This window comes from Aulonocara stuartgranti (genome assembly GCF_965226115.1).
Source record: "Aulonocara stuartgranti genome assembly, chromosome: 12".
In the NCBI taxonomy this organism is placed as follows: domain Eukaryota; kingdom Metazoa; phylum Chordata; class Actinopteri; order Cichliformes; family Cichlidae; genus Aulonocara; species Aulonocara stuartgranti.
The window spans coordinates 27,112,501-27,132,208 of NC_138948.1; the positions used below are offsets into that span (position 1 = coordinate 27,112,501).

A 19,708-nucleotide genomic window follows, 5' to 3' on the forward strand; every position below is an offset into this window, starting at 1 on the left:
GTTTTGAACCACCGACTTTCCGATTAGTAGGTAACCTGCTTTACCTCGTGATCCACAGCCAACCCAAAGCCATGGCTGAGAATCTAATAATTGCCTCGTTACTGTAATTTATTGCAGGGGCACTGTTTTGGCAAAAATTTAAGTGAGCTACGTGGTTCAACCAAGCATCTTTTTTCACATTGTATTAAGCACTCAGTTTGTGCTGCTTTTAAACAGCATGTGTGTGCACATACAGGTTGAGAAATGGCTATTAAGAAATGGCTTTGGTAAGGTACCGAAGTTAAAATTTGACATGTCACAATCAGTCCAGCAACTGGCAGTGACAGTTGCATTCCTAGACAACCGTGTGTGTGTACATGCAGTGCAACCAAAAACCAACTGGTAGTCAATTCATCCAGTTGCCTGTAGCAGATATATTAGTCTATATATTAGTATTATATTATATTATATATTAATCACCCTAATGCATATGTAATTAACACAATTATTATTCACATATTCATGTTGGTGGTTAATGCCAATGAGAAAAGCATAAAATCTTGAATGTTTGAAGGTTGTTAGGGTAAAGAGTGAACTTGAAAGAAATTGGAATCTATCCATCCATTTTCTCCTGCTTGTCTGATAGTGGAGTTCATTTTTTGTCAAATTTTAAAAATGCTTTGAGGAGCAGTTTAAACCTACTTAACATTATAGTGTTAATGAAGGTATGATTTAGTGCAGGGCTTGAATGACATGGCATTAGTTTCTGCACAAAGCTGAGTGTATACATGGCCCAGTGCTTTTTTGTACCTTGAAGCTATTAAAATGTTGCAGTTTAATATGACAACATCTGATATTTTGTCTTTTTTCTTCTCCCATCAGGCTGTCAACAAACTGGAGAAACGTATACAAGAAATGGACGACGGCAGCTACATCGAGTTTGATGTGCCGGAGTTCAGCAACACTGTTCTGACCCAACTCAATGAGTTGCGGCTGCAAGGGAAGCTGTGCGACATCATTGTTCACGTTCAGGGCCAGCCCTTTCGAGCCCACAAGGCCGTGCTGGCAGCTAGTTCACCCTACTTCCGTGACCACTCAGCTTTGAGCACCATGAGTGGCCTTTCCATTTCAGTCATCAAAAGCCCTGAGGTGTTTGAACAGCTTCTTGCTTTCTGCTACACAGGTCACATGTCCCTGCAGCTCAAAGATATTATCAGTTTTCTCACCGCTGCCAGCTTTCTGCAAATGCAGGCAATCATTGACAAGTGCACCCAAATCCTGGAGAGCCTCCATTCCAAGATCAGCCTCCCAGTTAGTGTCAGCAGCCCAGAGAAAGACAGCTTGCAGACTAGCCGCAACGGGGTCAATGACAGCAACCTCTTCATAAATCCCACCCAGATCTCCCCCCCTTACTACTCCCGACAGACTCAGGCAGGGAATGAAGTGCGCTTGGAGCTGGGAGGAAAAAGCCTGGGCCGGGTGAGACAGCAGCAAGAGGAAGGCCACTCGGATCGTGGCAGTAGTGATAGTGTGTCAGAGCACGATGCGCCCGTGGAGGGAGAAACAGAGCAAGTGGAACTGATTGGCAAAGATGGGCAAGTAACAGATGTGCATGTGAAGATAGAAAAGACCGATAGGCCCACTTATTCAGACAGTTCCTCAGCTGGTGATGATGGCTATCACACAGAGTTGGTGGATGGAGACCAGGTAGTGGCTGTCACTGTGGGCTCTTATGGTCCTGTAATCCAGCCTGCTTCCTATTCTTACTCAGGGCTGTCCTCCCCGTGCTTTGTCAACCTCAGCAACACCAGTCCTTCCCGCTCCATTCTCAGTGGCTTCAGAGGTGGCCGAGCCAGGGCAAAGCGCCCGTTGGCTATCCCCACAGGGGTGCTGAGTCATATTAAACCAGGCTCAGACGATGGCGAATCAACTGTGGGACCCACAGGGTTGGAGAACGATGTGCGAGAACGTAGCCTACGGAGCCAGTGGTACCCTTACAATGAGAGACTCATTTGCATCTACTGTGGAAAGACCTTCAATCAGAAAGGGAGCCTGGACCGCCACATGCGCCTGCACATGGGAATCACCCCATTTGTTTGTAAATTCTGTGGCAAGAAGTACACAAGGAAAGACCAGCTGGAGTACCACATCCGTGGCCACACGGACAACAAGCCCTTTCACTGTCAGATCTGTGGGAAATGCTTCCCATTTCAGGGCACCCTTAACCAGCACCTGAGGAAGAAGCACCTGGGAGCATCAGAGGGCAGCAATCACATGGACTCTCCAGAGAGGATGGAGGGAAGCTCAGGTCAGAAGGACCAAGAAGATACGTCTGAGGGGATGGCCTTTGAGGCACAATATGCAGAAGAGGCACCAGCCAATGAAATGGAGGAGAGTTCAAAGTGCAGTCCAGAGGAGGCTCAAGCATCAAGATGTGATTTTTAGGTCCTGCTTCAGGTTAAGGAAGCTTTAAGAAATGTTTATTTCAGCGCAATTTAAAGGACTCTCCTCTTTTTGAATCAGCTCCCGCTACTATGGACCTTTCTTTCATCGAGGGTTTCTGTCAGTTTTGTGAAAGTTAGATGCTAAATACAGAGAGAAAATGGGTGCTTTATAGAAATCGGATTCTTTCAAGTAAAGGGAGTAACGACTTACTATTTTTAAGGTGGTCCCAATAATCAAGACCCCCGGATTGATTTCTCTTTTTATCTTTCCATGTTTTTTAAAACATATTTACAGAGTTATATAGGCATGTTGCAATAATTGATAATGTGAAAGCTCTGGTAAGATGCTTGTCATATCACCTTTTTACCTAACCTGTTTTTGCACATGTGGCCACAGGAGGCCACTTACACACAAGGAATGATTTTTCTGCCAGTGCAAAGCTTCGTGTGACATATCCGTTCAATACCTCATGATGCAACTACATACTCATAATAGACAGTATTTTAACTTAAATGAAACTCACCAGGTTCTACCTCATAGCCAAGAACCTACCAGGCACAGATGTGTTCAACGTTTAAAATCCGTTCTAGGTTTTTTGTACAGTATCTTATTGCCAAACCCTGTAAAGAATATTCTTTCAACACAAAGCCTTGATACTTAGGGGAAATATTCCTTGCTGATTGTATGGATTAGGGACAAAGTCCTTGTCAAATGTTTCATGGTTAGCCAGGATAACATGATTAAGAAGGTGCTATGTTATGAGTAGAAAGCTTGCTGGCCTACTTGTGTGCTATTGGGCAAATATGGAGAGCAGAGTAAGAGACATTTCTCTGTTATTTTTCAAGATAAAATTTTTTTTCTTCAAAACACTTCAGGATTTTATCTCTCATCACTACTGGAGATCTCACTCTGTCAGCCTAGGCGTGGTTTTAGATGCTGCCATCCATGTAATGGATGAATCTCATCCATACAGTGAAGTAATTTGTATTCCTCTATATCCCCTGTATGAGGTTTATTCAGAACTATTGTATATGTTTTTGTTTTTTCCTGGGGTTCCAGTTTGATACTCAGTGTCTAACAGAGGCAGGGAGTACTCATTGTAAACTCAGCACACCAGGAACAGCTCTGGATGTGTTCACCTAAATCACTATAATATACTAGTCTGAACAATATGCAAGCAGAAAGAACAAAGGAATCTCAGCCATTGTGACATGGTTTTTCTTCCATTATTTGAAAGAGCTATGGGTTTGTTTTCCATTGTGTCCTCTACAATTGGACAGTTAATCTGTGATATTCATTTTCTGCATTGTTCAGGGTCAGGTGCAGACTTGTAACACGTTTTCCTCATTTTGTCAAGCCCACTTTATGGTATTGTCAAGGTTAAGAGGTAAATGTTTTAAGAGGTAGCTGATGATCCAAAGTATCGATGCACTTTGCAGAGTTAGCAGTTTGGGTGAGTGCTGTCCCAGTAATAAAATGTGCTAATCTGTCTTAATTGTGATGATTTTTACTCTGAGTAAAAATGTCTTGAGCTTTGATGAGACTCTGCAATCACATAAATACTTTTGGCTACAAGTCACATATATGGTAACATTGCATTTTATCTATACTATTTGAATTACGGGGATGGGGTGTTGTGGGAATATAGAGATTTATTTCCATTGTGATTTAAAAATTCATATTCACATTTAAAAGGCACTTAAAAGGCCTGGTTGATGATTAGAATTTGCTAATTTAAAGCTCAGCTGGGTGGTTCCTTTTGTGCTATTTTTGCTTTCTTACTCGCCATCCAGCTGGTTAATGCCTTTATTTTTGAAGAGCACCTGCTTTATGCTTTTATTTTGTCCCAACTGGTCCATGCTGAATTTGTGTCAATGAATTGAGAATTGATTGACAATTTTATAGTTTTCATATTATTTCCTACGTTGTGTGCATTTGGTGGGAGAATCTTGTGTTTTGTTGCTTATGTCAGATTTTATATTAAGAGTGCAGTCCTTTTTATTCCTTTGAATGTGCATTCGTCGTCTTTACTCATCGACAAACCAAAATTTGGATAATTTTGCAAAATCGGTATAGCTAGCTTTTCATTGTCTTTAGTGTACGAATTTATCACAAACACTCTTAATCATCATCACCAATGTCTGTCTGTCAGCATATACAGTACTTTTTTAGATTAATGTTTTCCAAGTCAAGTATATTTTTGTCAGCGGGCGATGTGCGCAGGGTTGCCAGCTGATCTGACCTCAACAAAATCAGTTTCTGATTCATGTTAACCTCACTACGATAATTCTTGCCCTTTATTTGAAGACAAAAAAAACAACAAGCATTTCTTCTTGGAATATTATCAGCAAGGTTTTGTGAATAGGGTACAAACTGCTAAAATATTTTTGTGCCAAAAGACAACACCAAAGACTAATAGGGGATGATTTTTTTTTTCTGGTAAATTTTGGCTGGATTGTGTAATTGAATGCTCGTTAGGAAGAATAGGTTCTTAATTTAATGTAAGACTAATTCATTGCAATTTGCAAAAGAATGTATGTTTCCCAGTTTATAACAATCACTTGTGTAGAAAATAAATAAATGAACAAGCAGAAATTAAGTAGCAGAGTCATAAATAACATAACAATACTAAGCCATAAAAACAAGGTATAAAAGTTGTGCAGTAGGTAATGTAATTGTTTAAAGCCAGTGTAAAAAAGAGAGACTGCTTCACAACAAGTGGCATCTTAAACTTAGTGCCTTGCCACAAGCTTTATGTTTTAGATTCTGGCACTTGGATTTTTGTGCCTCTTTACTTTTGGAATGGAATAAATGGAGAGATTATGATGAAATATGGCTGCATCTTTTATTGTGAAGTGGAGCCAAGAATGAATAGAAATTAAGTCATGTCATTCTTGTCCATTTTGTACTAGTCTACTTAAGCTCTGCCCCTAATTTTCACTTGCTATCACTGGATTTTTATTTTATTTTATTAATCTGTGACATGATGGGCAACTGATTTTAAAGTGTAACTGATTTTGTAGCATTTGATTACAATCAGATGAGGCAAACTTGTTCCCTGCAAGCCGCTGCCCCATAGTCAGAGGCTATACTAAATCCCCTCCTCTTTAACGACCGAGGACAATCTAATCAATGTACTGTAGTTTATGCATTTAAGTAGAGACAGGAGATGCATGAGAACAGACAGGATATTTAGCTGATAGTAAACTGAGTATTTGTGCAGAAAAATATCTTACCTACATATACTGTAGCTGAATTGCACGCTGCTCAGCCAAAAAATTGTGTACAATTGCCAATTTTTTAAAAACTTTTTTTTCCTGTCATTGATTGTGCACTTACTTTTTGTTGTTGTTTTTTGGTTAAAAGTACATACCAGTTCTATCCGATGAGTCTCCTTTATCTCTGTAGTTACCTGTTAGGGACTCAGTTATCTTAAAGGCCTCAATCACTTCTGTAAGGACCTCTCCCCTCGAATGGTGCTTTGAAATTCAGTTTTCTGTCCTCAGCAAGCAAGTCCATGTTTTTGTTGTAGGTGAACAGGGGCGTAATTGTTTAAATGTTATTCATGTATCATAGTTATGTACGTGGCAGTACACACCTACAAAAACCAACTAAACTTGATAGACACTCGAATGGACCCTCTTCGTCAGCTTGTAGTTCCACCTCGCTGAGAGCGACAGGATATGCATTTTGGGCCACAAGTATTCAAAAAGAAGTGTTTACAAGGCTGTCAGACTACTTTGTGTTTTTTTTTTTCTTTGTTTTTTTGATAATTTTTTTTTTTGCAAACTTGCAACTCGTCCTGTTCCTTTTGTAAGAAACTCACTTCAGGTAGTTTACAAACACTGATACAGGCTTAGAAAAGAAATCGTAAGTCTTCCATAGCTTTTCTGTCAGTTTCTGTCCACTGTGTATTTTTTTTTTTTTTTGAAAAAAGAGAAGCAATAACCTTTTTGAAAGTGAAAGTGGTGTATTGGGATCATCAAACCTTTTGAAATATTGGCCTGTCATGTATCAAACAAACTAAAAGTCAGGGAGCTGTTGAATTGAAGTAGGACCAGGACAATTTGATATCGATTTATTTTTTATATATTTTCTGAAACTCTGGACAGGTTGACTTCTTGTTTTTAGAAAAAAAAATATGAAAGTGAAAACGCAGTTGAAATGCTCAATTGAAAATCCAGTGGTAGTTGGTAAACTGCAACACGAGAACTGAGCGCGTGATTCAGTCATCAAACTCAGTGGCACTGTTCAGAGTTGCACCTCCAGCTGAGTGAAATAATGAAAGGGATTTTGGGCTATATAGCCACTGTTTGGGACCGGGCTCTCTGTTGCTATGTTGAAGTTCAGTGGTCTCCTTTTGCTCCTCAGGCTCCGAGACAGTAGGTGCAGTTGTTCAGGATCAGAGGGGACGTTTTCAGTCTACCTGTTGTTCCTTTTCGTTTTTGAATCCCCCCTAACTCTGCACTAGTATGTCTCTGGTTCGTGTGCATTTGGTGACAAGGCAAAAAACAACATTAAAAAAAAAAAGTAGAACTCAGGGTATATAGCATTAAAAGTGGTCTCACTGGACATACGTTCTACCATATGTCCGTAGTATAATTGTGCACTTCTCTTCAGGTGGGGAAACAAGTCCTCAGTCAGTTGTTCCCAAACATTCTGCCTCAAGGTCTCAATGAGCCCATATTTTCCACAGAGCTGAAGCATGAGGTGCATTTGAGCCCACGAACTGAACCATGATAGCAGAAATGCCTCCGCTCCTGTTTTGTCCACTCTACACACAACCTCACAACCCAACTGTGAACCTCAGAACTCTACTGTTTTGTACAACTATGAAGTAAATGAAGCTAGCTAGAGCTGATGTTGTATCTATTGCCATTTATGAATTTATTTTATAGCATGAAATAAAATATATTTATTCAAATTATATATTTTACTCATAATCATTCAGTGCTGCTTCATTTTGGTTCTTAAGCTTGTAAATTGCTTTTTTATTATATAAAAAATGTCAATAGAATAATGCGTTTGTAAAATAAAGACGCTGATTTGGCTCTGCTTTGTCTTTTTTTGTTTTGTTTTGTTTCTCTTAACTGAACTGATCTATCAGTTATTTAATATTAACGCTTTTCTTAGAAAACGGGGAAAAGGAGAACTCTACTCACCCACCCTTTCTTTATTTATTATGTTGAACAATGTTAAAATGCACTGCAGTGATTCTTTGTTACGCATGTGCAACTTTTACCCTCAAGAGGGAGCTAGAGAATAATATAATATCAGTTATGTCAGTATCAAAAGGTTACTGATTAGTTTGGAGAGTCGTAGAAAGGAGAGTGTGTCAGATTCTTTGTCACTGAAAACAGGGAAATTTAATTTCACTTTTAAAATGTTAGAAAACTTTAAAGCAAACAATGGGAAATATGAAAATTAAGCTACTTTGAGTTAGGTAAGCATGATTTTTTGTGATGCTTGTAGAAGTTGAAAAACATAAAACAATAAACCTGATTAGTCTCAAATATTTTGATACATTTATCACCAGTCAAAGTCTTTACCCAACTGAACTGTTTGTTCTTCCTGTCCGTACTGTGTTAAGGTCATGGGAGTAATGTATACATTAAATGATAGTGCACATGTGCGAAACCTTCACAAATGTGAGTGTCTGACATGTGTGTTGCTTTTGTGATAAAACATTGTCAGCTTCCTCTGTTGCACCTCGGTGAGCTCTGAGTGCATGTTAAACCTGTGTGGGCTCTTTCACAGAAAGGAAAAGGCCTAGAACACGTATCACAAGTTGATCTGGCAGTTACATAGGCACACGTTACACTCGTTTCCATTCAGGCGTTGCTATGCATTACACGGCGTGCTTCAACCTGTAGCCTGGATGGTTGACGTCACATTAGAAATATTAAGGATGTGTGAGACAAATGCTGACGACTAGAATGCTTTGACTTTTGCAGTGTTTCTGAACGGGTAACACATTTAACTTCCATTGCCATTTCAACAGCTGCCTCACACATGGAAAAATTGAGCCCCTTGGCTTTAAATACACTGGCAGATACCCTGAACAGTAAATAGTGAAAACCACAGATCAAAGTGATGTCTTAAAATTCCTTGTTTTGTCTTTTCCAAAATCCAGAGATATTCTCCTTATTGGCACGTGTGACAAAGACAAGGATCAAATACTATGTTGTAGGGATTATTACACTAGCTGCATACGCACCATGTAGTTATGGGTTTTATATGTGTGTACGTACAAGCAAGAATAGGAGACCTTAATCATTCATTAATTCTGTGTGAGCTTGTGCAAGAATGCTGATTAAGCTTTCTTTTGAATTTGTTTACCACGCTGTCAGGCAGTTTGTATCAGCTTGACATAAACTTCAATTATCTTTGGTAAGTAAATAACACAATACTTGGCAGTAGGTGATGCATCACTCGTTGCTGGAGGTTTTAATAAATTGGACGAATTATTTAAATGACAGCGTTATAGGACTGCAAAGACATGTGATCCTAAAATAACACCCTAAAGTGCTCTGTTCAGTGGAATAAGAGAATAAAAAGAACCACAAAATACAAGGCCAGGAACCCAGAGGTAGTCCCGTTTCCACAAGGCGTCTTTTGCTGCATTCTGTGAGTATGATGTATTGCGGCTTCGTAACACAAACTGAGCTGGATCCGAGTAAATAGTGGGTAGCTGTTTCATTAGTGTCAATATGACAGTTTTGGAGTTAGAATCTGATTGCTGGGTGTTTGTTGGACAAGTTGTTGGCTCAGTCATGAATAGTTGCCTTGTATCATCTCCACAAAGGCCACGAAGACTCAGCTACGGCCTAGAGTTCACAGATACTCCTGACTTACCTCCTCACTTAATCCCAAAGTGTTATATATGAAAGATAAGTGATGGAGTCTTTTTAAAGAAAAAAATGACTTTATTCTGTAATGAAGGTCTTGTTTGAATGAATTTCTTGTTTAAAAGAACCTAACTAACAACTCAGCAAAGTTGACATCTGTCCTCCTGACTCGAAACAGTACCATAACTCTTTAGGCCCAGTAGTATGTGACTGAATAGATGTTACGAAAAGTAAGCAGTCAACCACAAGGCAAGGTTACAATCTTTCTTAATATCTTCATATTACAGAAGCTATGTGAAAGTTAATTACTGTTCCTTAGAATTGTTAGTCTGCCTGCTTATCGATTCTTCTTATCATTCTACTTGCACTTGCTACAATCGTCTGATTTCAGTTTGTGTGTTGGAGGAGGAAAATAGACAGTCTACAGCATGCATGTGTGCATGACTATTTTTATTGCACAAAAGGATGAGAGTGCGATGGTAAAATGCAAACTGTATCCAGGACAGAAACAACTGCATTATGCTGCTAACACAACTCTGGCTCTTTGCAAACATCTGCATGCTAACGGTAAGCTAGCCAAGAACCCAGAGTAACATTTCCTGAGTGAACGCTAAACCCAGCCCTGGAGACAGACCCTGAGCTTCAACAGGTAACAAACAGATGAGCAGTCAGGCTGCAGCCTTCAGTTCTACCTGTTCATGTTTCTAAAGCAGAATCACTGTGGCGATTGCTTAAATGTCTCTTTGTGCTGGTTTTCATCTTTGCTTTGTGTTCATACCTAAATACTAAGACAAGGATCATACAGTATGTGTCTCCTCCTTCGGATAAGGATTTGTGTTGGTGTGTGCGACTGTAGCCTCTAGTTTAATATTGATAAATGGCAATTATGTGTTTCAGGTCATTTTTTACAAAGAAACGTGAAACTAATGTAGGGAGTAAGTAATATAACAAATTACCTTCTCCTGGGAGTAATTACAGTGGGGCAAAAAAGTATTTAGTCAGCCACCGATTGTGCAAGTTCCCCCACTTAAAATGATGACAGAGGTCAGTAATTTGCACCAGAGGTACACTTCAACTGTGAGAGACAGAATGTGAAAAAAAAATCCATGAATTCACATGGTAGGATTTGTAAAGAATTTATTCGTAAATCAGGGTGGAAAATAAGTATTTGGTCACCTCAAACAAGGAAAATCTCTGGCTCTCACAGACCTGTAACGTCTTCTGTAAGAAGCTTTTCTGTCCCCCACTCGTTACCTGTATGAATGGCACCTGTTTGAACTCATCATCTGTATAAAAGACACCTGTCCACAGCCTCAAACAGTCAGACTCCAAACTCCGCCATGGCCAAGACCAAAGAGCTTTCGAAGGACACCAGGAAAAGTATTGTAGACCTGCACCAGACTGGGAAGAGTGCATCTACAATAGGCAAGCAGCTTGGTGTGAAAAAATCAACTGTGGGAGCAATCATCAGAAAATGGAAGACATACAAGACCACTGATAATCTCCCTCGATCTGGGGCTCCACGCAAGATCTCATCCCGTGGGGTCAAAATGATCATGAGAACGGTGAGCAAAGATCCCAGAACCACACGGGGGGACCTGGTGAATGACCTGCAGAGAGCTGGGACCAAAGTAACAAAGGTCACCATCAGTAACACACTACAACGGCAGGGAATCAAATCCCGCAGTGCCAGACGTGTTCCGCTGCTGAAGCCAGTGCATGTCCAGGCCCGTCTGAAGTTTGCCAGAGAGCACATGGATGATACAGCAGAGGATTGGGAGAATGTCATGTGGTCAGATGAAACCAAAGTAGAACTTTTTGGTATAAACTCAACTCGTCGTGTTTGGAGGAAGAAGAATACTGAGTTGCATCCCAAGAACACCATACCTACTGTGAAGCATGGGGGTGGAAACATCATGCTATGGGGCTGTTTTTCTGCCAAGGGGACAGGACGACTGATCCGTGTTAAGGACAGAATGAATGGGGCCATGTATCGTGAGATTTTGAGCCAAAACCTCCTTCCATCAGTGAGAACTTTGAAGATGAAACGAGGCTGGGTCTTCCAACATGACAATGATCCAAAACACACCGCCCGGGCAACAAAGGAGTGGCTCCGTAAGAAGCATTTGAAAGTCCTGGAGTGGCCTAGCCAGTCTCCAGACCTCAACTCCATAGAAAATCTGTGGCGGGAGTTGAAAGTCCGTGTTGCTTGGCAACAGCCCCAAAACATCACTGCTCTCGAGAAGATCTGCATGGAGGAATGGGCCAAAATACCAGCTACTGTGTGTGCAAACCTGGTAAAGACCTATAGTAAACGTTTGACCTCTGTTATTGCCAACAAAGGTTATGTTACAAAGTATTGAGTTGTATTTTTGTTATTGACCAAATACTTATTTTCCACCCTAATTTACGAATAAATTCTTTACAAATCCTACCATGTGGATTCATGGATGTTTTTTTTCACATTCTGTCTCTCACAGTTGAAGTGTACCTCTGGTGCAAATTACTGACCTCTGTCATCATTTTAGGTGGGGGAACTTGCACAATCGGTGGCTGACTAAATACTTTTTTGCCCCACTGTATGTAACATACTGCTTTGTCCTTAAAAAAAGTTTTCGATGTAATACATGACTTTTTTTTTTTACTAATGTCCCCAACACTGATCACAACAAGAGGAGAAATACCTCCAACATGCAGAAACATTTACCACACAGCATGTAATTCACTTGCATGAATGTAATGTACTTGATATGCTGCTTAGAGATGGTGGTGACTCTCAAAGAGGAGCCAGGGAGAACTCAATGAGAATCGCTAAGAGAACTGACAAGAAATCTAATGGATAAGTGATATCGGTAATGGAATCAGAATCGCTAAATTCTTATCAATTCCCATCTTTACTTGTTATCCCCAAGCATTAGGAGGTCTTTTTACTAAAAGCCCAACTACTGAAAAACAACCCCACACCACAATCCCTGATTCACCAAACTTTACGATGCAGTTCACATTTAGACAAGTACCATTGTCCATCAGATTGTCAGATGGAGGAACTCTAGAGTCCAGTGGCAGCGTTCAATGCACCACTGCATCCAGTGCTTTGCGTTGCACTTTGTTAGGTAAGGCTTGGATGCAGGGTACCCTCCGCCCCCTGACCCTACCAATGATTTGAATGGCTGAGTGAATAGTTTTGGAAATATAGTACACTTTATCTTCTTCTAGCTGTTGCTCTGCTCTCACCCTTTCACATGAAATCTTTGGCCATTTTTGTTAGTTGGGGAATCTCTAAACTTCTGCTTTCTTATATGTATGCCTTTGGAATATTGACATATAAAAAATGCACACTTTTAATATCAAAAATGACCTAATAAGCTTATTTTTTGACGTGTGGAGCCACAGAAAGCACAGGTGATGAGAATACTGCGTCATCCTTAAATCCATGTGTGTTTTTCCTAAAGGTGGCAAGTCAAAGGCTCTGCTGGGAACAAGAACATTTACTGTGGCACTATAGTAATGCCATTGTCATTGCTATGAATAACACCTGCAGTCCTGCTGCTGTGGAAAAACAATCTTAAAAAAGGCCCAGAGCTAGTGAACATAACTGCAAACTGGGGACTTCTCTTCAGGAAGCAGAGAAGACTGGAAGTGATTAGAGGACAAATATAAGCTTAAAGCCTCAAAACTCTGTCAAACTTTTCAAAAAGTGTCTTTTATCTTTACCTGATACAACAGAAAGTTGGAACTGGTTGAACTAATGAAGAAGTAACTGAATACATGCAGAATACATCTGTTTATGTGGATAGTGCATTTTTATGCCAACTAAAGCAAGACAGAAATGCAGTGAGATCGGCTAAAGTGAGTTTTAATGAGAAACCACTCTGATGGTTAATCATGTGTGAAATCTTGTGGTGGTGGGGGGCGGGGTGTTTTGTTTAAATGTACCATTTGCTCGGAATGATATCATTTAAATAGATTTGTTGAGGCTCGGCTGAAAAGGTTCCAAAGCAACCTTTGTAGCATCTGTAACAGCTTTTTAAATAAACCTTTTGTAACTTGTGAGTTAGCGTCTTCGTGAGCTGGCATGAGATTAACAAAAAAAAAAAAAAAAAATGAGAGTGAGAGGAACCTCTGTCAGATTCCCAGAAACCACTCCTTTTCCCACAGAAACCCTTTTATGTTGTTCATATTTTCCTTTATTAAAACTAAGTCAAGCTGTTTCAATGACGTTGATTCATGATCAGGTCATTTTGACTCACAGGAAACTTACGGTTTAGAGGCTGTCTTTGTGATAAGCGATTTGGCCACAACTTACAGTCATCTGCCCCTTTGTTTGATAAATCTTGGTAGCACCAGGCCAGAGCCCGTTTTTCCTCCAGAACTGCCTTAATTGTTTGTGGCATAGATTCAAGGTATTGCAAAGATTCCTGAGGGATTTTGGTCCATATTAACACAACAGTATCACACAGTTGCTACTGATTTGTCAGTTGCACATCCATGATGTGGTTCATCTCAAACGGGCTCTGGTGACTGTCATTATAGGTCCATTTTCAAGCCGAAGAAACTATTTTCAGACGATTTGAGCTTTGTGACACGGCTCAGGATAATCATCAGCCATCAGAAAATACACACACTGGGATAGACATAGTTACACATATCATCCTAAACTGGTAGTAATAGGAGCAAAATGCATCCCCACGCTATTACACCACTAATATCAACATAAACTGTTAATACAAGGCAGGATGCATCCATGTTTTCATGTTGTTTATCTCTAATTCTGACCCTGCAATCCAAATGTCGTATCAGAAATCAAGACCCATCAGATCATGCAGCTCTGCTGAGCTTCCTGTTAGCTGACAGTAGGGCTGGGCCATATTATACCGTTCACGGTAATACCGGTATAATGTTAGGCAACGATAGGAAAATGAAATATCGCGATAGAATATGAGTAAAACGCGCATGCCTTTGTTTTCTTACGCACATGGCCGATTATTGAGTGAAACAGATGAACCAGAATTGGTTTGTAAAAATGGTGCAACTTCAGTGATGTGGAACTGGTTTGGTGTTTGTCCGTCAGATACAGGACAAAGCACATTTTTTTGCAGAACATGCAAGCGGCCGTCGTTATTTGTCGGACTAAGATGCTCTTAAATCTGGGAGCAGTGTTGCCAACTTAGCGACTTTGTCGCTATATTTAGCGAGTTTTCAGACCCCTTAGCGACTTTTTTTCTAAAAAAAAGTCGCTAAAAAAAGACGTGAAAGCGTGTATCGCTTTTACTCTCAACAAGCAGCGGGTGCTGTAACGCAGTCAGTTCTTCTTTTACTCTTTTACTCTTATGCTGTTTTGTGGATCACAAGGTTTAAAACTACTTATAAACACACACACAAAGTAACTCCACCAGAGTGCTTATTTCGGGTCACTTTTGCTATTCGAAGCCCGGGTAAAGGAGCAGGGTTGGAATTGTGACATTAAAAAAAACAATAATTGCTAAAAGAAATTTAATTTGTAGTTCTAAATAAACTCTAAATGAATTTAGGACGTTTTTTACTCACTTTATGTCTCTTCCACAATGTTATTTCTCTCTCCAACAACATAGGTTACAATTAGATTAGCATGACCGATTATGCAAATTAGGCGATGACGTCATGTAGCGACTTTTAGGATTTTCCTTACTGAGTAGTTGGCAACACTGTCTGGGAGTAATCTGGGTCCTAAACTCCATATGATTCAGGTCAAACGAACACTGCAGCATCACTGAGAGTTAAAAACTGTCTAAATTCTTTCATCTTTAATAAAACGATCAGCATTGCTGCTTTACCAGGTGTAACTATGAAGTTTAACTTCCAGGCATCCATGAAAACAAAATTTATTACATTTAACGGAGTTAGAAGTTAGCAGGAAGCTAGCGGAAGTTAGCTCGCTAGTTTCGCTAGTTACCTAAGCATGATATTGCATGTTCTGACTGAGAGATTTCTGAAAAAATTCAAACGTACAGCTCTGCTATCACTTCCAACATAAATGAAGACAGGAAACTAAACAGCAGTGACGTTTGTAGGGTTACTGAAGTTGGGCTAGCTGGTATATAATGATGTGCTACGTGATCGCTAGCGACACAGCTACGTTAGCATAACATAAACAGTGAAGCTGGAGGACGAACACTAACACTTTTCCACTTATAAAAGTTAACGTTAAGGTTCCTGATAGTTAGAGACAAATGCAATCGCATGGCAGGATGCTGTAAATGGACCAAACTTCAGTCAGGAGAACAACTGAGATAATCCATCCACAATACAAGGTTAGTCATTAATATACTGCAACAACATGGGAATAGAGCAGCAGCCAGAGAATTCAACATTAATGAATCAATGGTACAGACGTGGAGGAAGCAAGAAGAATGAGTTTAATAAAGTTTGATTTATCTGACTGCTTTGTTTCGCTTAATGTGCGTTATAATCCCGTGCACCTTATGGTCCGAAAAATACGTACTGCACACTGCAGTTTAATGTTGCAAAGCACCTCTTTTTAACTTCAGTGGATATTATACATGGTTATGCTCAGGATATGTCAGCCCATTTCTACTGGAAATGCCTTTTGGTTAAACTTTCAGCAAGGAATTTGCATTTGCACTGTTACATTTTTCTAAAGCTTTAATGTACATAAAAGCTTCTTGTTTAAGTGAAAATAAATGGAAGGTTGTCTTTTTGTGCTAGTAATGTTGTGGAGTTGTATTTTGTCTCGCATCAATTATATCGTCAGTTATATCGTTATCGCAAATTTTCAAATATATATCGCGATAAATATTTTTGGCCATATCGCCCTGCTCTAGCTGACAGGAGTGGAAGCTTCAAGGTTTGACCTGTTGTGTGCTCAGAGATGCTCTTTAGTTACTGTTGGCTTTCTACTAGAGATGGACCGATCCGATATTACGTATCGGTATCGGTCCGATACTGACCTAAATTACTGGATCGGATATCGGAGAAAAATAAAAAATGTAATCCGATCCATTAAATATCACGAAAGCACCTCACAAAACTTGCAAGATTAGATTGATCAGTATTGCTGAACTATGAAATTTTTTTTTTTTGCATACAGGTATAACAGAATAGCTTTAGTGTAGTTGTTGTTTTAAACTTGAGTATGAACTTATACAAAATGCAGCAAGATATTTAAAAAAACAGTTTTGTTGATTAAAAAACACTATATCGGATTCATATCGGTATCGGCAGATATCCAAATTTATGATATCGGTATCGGTATCGGACATAAAAAAGTGGTATCGTGCCATCTCTACTTTCTACATTCTCCTCTGACCTCTGGCATCAACAAGGCATTTTTTGCCCACAAAAATGCCAGGGAACTGGATATCTTTTTCTTTTTCAGACTATTCCCTGTAAACCCTTGAGATAGTTGTGCAGAAAATCCCAGTAAATCAGCAGTTTCTGAAATGCTCAGACCAGTTCATCTGGCAACAACAGCCATTCCACATTCAAAGCCATTTGAATCTTCTTTCTTTCCGACTCTGATGCTCATTTTGAACTTCAGCACGTCACCTTGACCATGTCTACGTGCCAAAATTCACTGAGTTGCTGCCATGTGATTGGCTGATTAGCTTTCTTATAGAGTAGACAAACCAAAGAAAAGTAGTAGTAAACCAAAGAAATAAGCACTTTGTTTTGCTTTTTTGAGGGTTTGGTTAAGTATTTGGCAGCAATAATCCATCAGCTTTTTACAATATTAAATTAAATTTTAATAGTTTCCAACAGACATGCGGTGGCACATGTTTTGCTTTTATATACCAATACACAAACATTTAGGATTTTGGATTCAACTAAAAATTAATTGCTCTCCAAATTTCTTGTAAATGAGTTTATCAAACTAATGCCAGATAATAAAGAAGTTCGTATGTGGGTCTTTGTGTCCGGCATCTGTGAGCTATTATTGATTGAGGGAGCAGTGGAATAAAAATGCAGGGAGAACAGAGTTTGGCTTCTAGAGGTCACAGGTTCCACATGGGAAAAAAATTTACCGTGCACGAAACTGAAGCATCAATATCTTCAAAGATGCAATAAATTACACTGATAGAGATTTTTTGGTTTTCCATCAAAAAAGATGCCATGCCTGCAGTATTTTGGGGAGGGGAGGAGGGGGGGGGGGGGGTCTCCGCATTGTGTTGCATAACAATTTCCATTGTGCTAAGGAAAATTCTTCTTATTGACCCTTAAGAAATTTCCTCTGAAGGCCCTGCACAGAACTTGTAGACATTGTGGAAGAATATGAAACAATAGTCACGACATGTGCTCTAAAGCTAAAAGTAAATCTGCACATCTCCAAAGTTCAAACGCTGAGCCTTTGGAAAATGGGGACAATGGGAAAAATGGTGGGAGGGGGGGGCATGTTATTAAATCCACCATAGTTAGACTGAATACGTATGATAAACAATGACGTGGCTATTCTTCCAAAGGAAAGCCTTGCTGCGTTATTATGTGTTTTTATTTTTAAGCTTCTTTAATAACTCCCATATGCATCACAATCATTTTACTTCAGCAATTAGGAAGGGGTCAAATAAACGACTCGGAAAAATCTTTACTCCTTTTCCTTTTGGTACTGGGTGGCGCACAGAGTTGGCTTTTGCTCTTTGACAGAGAGATGGTGACAGTGACGGACTCGAGTCGAGTCACAGTCGGGTCACTTCAGAGGAATGCTCCATTAAACAGATGTCAGCACTGATTTCAGAGACAGACTCTGAAACGATAGCATAGCATTCATACCTCAGGATACCTGACAGTCAGTAACATTAAACAAAAGATGGCAGACCCCAAAAAAAAAGGATTAATTGATTCCACTTTCTTACACACACACACACACACACACACACACACACACACACACACACACACACACACACACACACACACCAGAAAGATGCAATGATCTGGGAAACATTAAAAGCCTATATTCAAGGTTATAAAAGTACAAATACTATCTATCAAATGATGAAATTGCATTTTTATCATGGAAGCAGTATAAACAAACAATAAACTCAGTGGGAAACTTGGGATGGGAAACAACAGGTCAGTGAGTTGACTGAGTATCACAATAGCATCCAAAGAATTTTTTTTTTTTTTGGTCCAGGAATTGTAGAATAACAAGAGAGTAATAGTAGAAATGTCTTCAAGGGGCAAAACTACAACACCATTGAAAAGCCATGATCTTCCAGCCATTGGACAGCCCTGCAATAAAACCAGGCATGGTCCTGTAGTGGAAATCACCACAAAGGCTCACATAGGAACACTTCTTACTATGAGTGAATACAGTTGTACTGCGCTTCACTGATGGATATTAAAATGCTGCCATGCAAAGAAAAAAAGACCCAGCCTTCTCTGGGCCAAAGCTCACATGAAATGGACTGAGGCAAAGCGGAAAACTTTCCTGTGGTCTATGCAATCAAAATTTGAACTTCTCTTTGGAAATCATGGAAATTGTGTCCTCTGGGTTTAAGAGGAGAGAGAGCATCAGCATAGAGTTCAGCAAAAATGCTTCAGTGCACATCTGTGAAGGCCCCATTAATACTGACCGATGATATACAGGTTTTAGAGCAACAAATGCTGCTGCTGAGATTTATTTTTTTTAAATTGGGTTTTCGGGAAGGGATCTGATATGATTGCTAAATTTATCAATTTTATTCATCATTCTGAGGAAAGAACAGGGAGAGGTTCTTTAATGTGTAACATCTGGATCAGCTTAAACATAGGTGCAGCAGCCTGAACTCTCTTAGGCAAGCGTTCTTGTCATTTCTTTAAGTAGTCTTCAGGAATAGTTCTTGAATTCTTGAAGGGCATTCAAAGGTCTTGTTTGCATGTTGGGTGTTTTTAGTTCCGTCCTTTGTCAAGATGATCCCACACTGGTGCAGTAATGTTGATGTCCGGGCTCTGGGGAGGCCAATCCACGACTGATACTGTTACGCTGTGTGTTTTTCTATACAGGTAATATTTTACTGCACTGGCAGTGTGTGTGGACCATGGTATTACATCGTGGTTCAAAATCTGACTGTACCTTCCTGTGTGTACAGTTTCATAAATTTCAACAAAATCCCAATAGCCACTGACTGAAATGCAGCTCCAAACCTCCATTATATTTTACTGATGGCTGCAGCCTAGTTCTTGTGTAATTTGGCATACTTCAGCTTTTCCCTTCCTTAAGAATGGCTTCTTGACAGCGACATTTCCTCTGAGACTATTTTTAATGAGGTCAGTGACCTGTGGATGGATCAACTGAAGGTCCAGATGCATCTGGATCTTCAGGTTTTTTTTCCTGTTTCTTAAGGACATGACTTTCAGATACTTTTTATCTGCTCTAGATAGTGTTTTAGACCCACCATTTCTTCTTTTATTCTCCACTTTTCCAGTTTCCTCAGATGTTTTAAAGACACACTGCACACCAT

General features: G+C 39.7%; 1 protein-coding gene across 3 annotated transcripts in view; it reads left to right on the forward strand.

The window, feature by feature from the left end:
* zbtb34 (zinc finger and BTB domain containing 34) overlaps positions 1-7,479 on the forward strand; it is a 14,440-nt gene extending 6,961 nt beyond the window's left edge. For all 3 annotated transcript variants that reach the window (XM_082553332.1, XM_082553331.1, XM_082553330.1), the window contains one exon: positions 862-7,479. In XM_082553332.1, coding sequence (XP_082409458.1) covers positions 862-2,424 — 1,563 coding nt within the window. In that variant the 3' untranslated portion in view covers positions 2,425-7,479. The remainder of the gene's footprint in view (positions 1-861) is intronic.
* Positions 7,480-19,708: the final 12,229 nt, after the last annotated feature.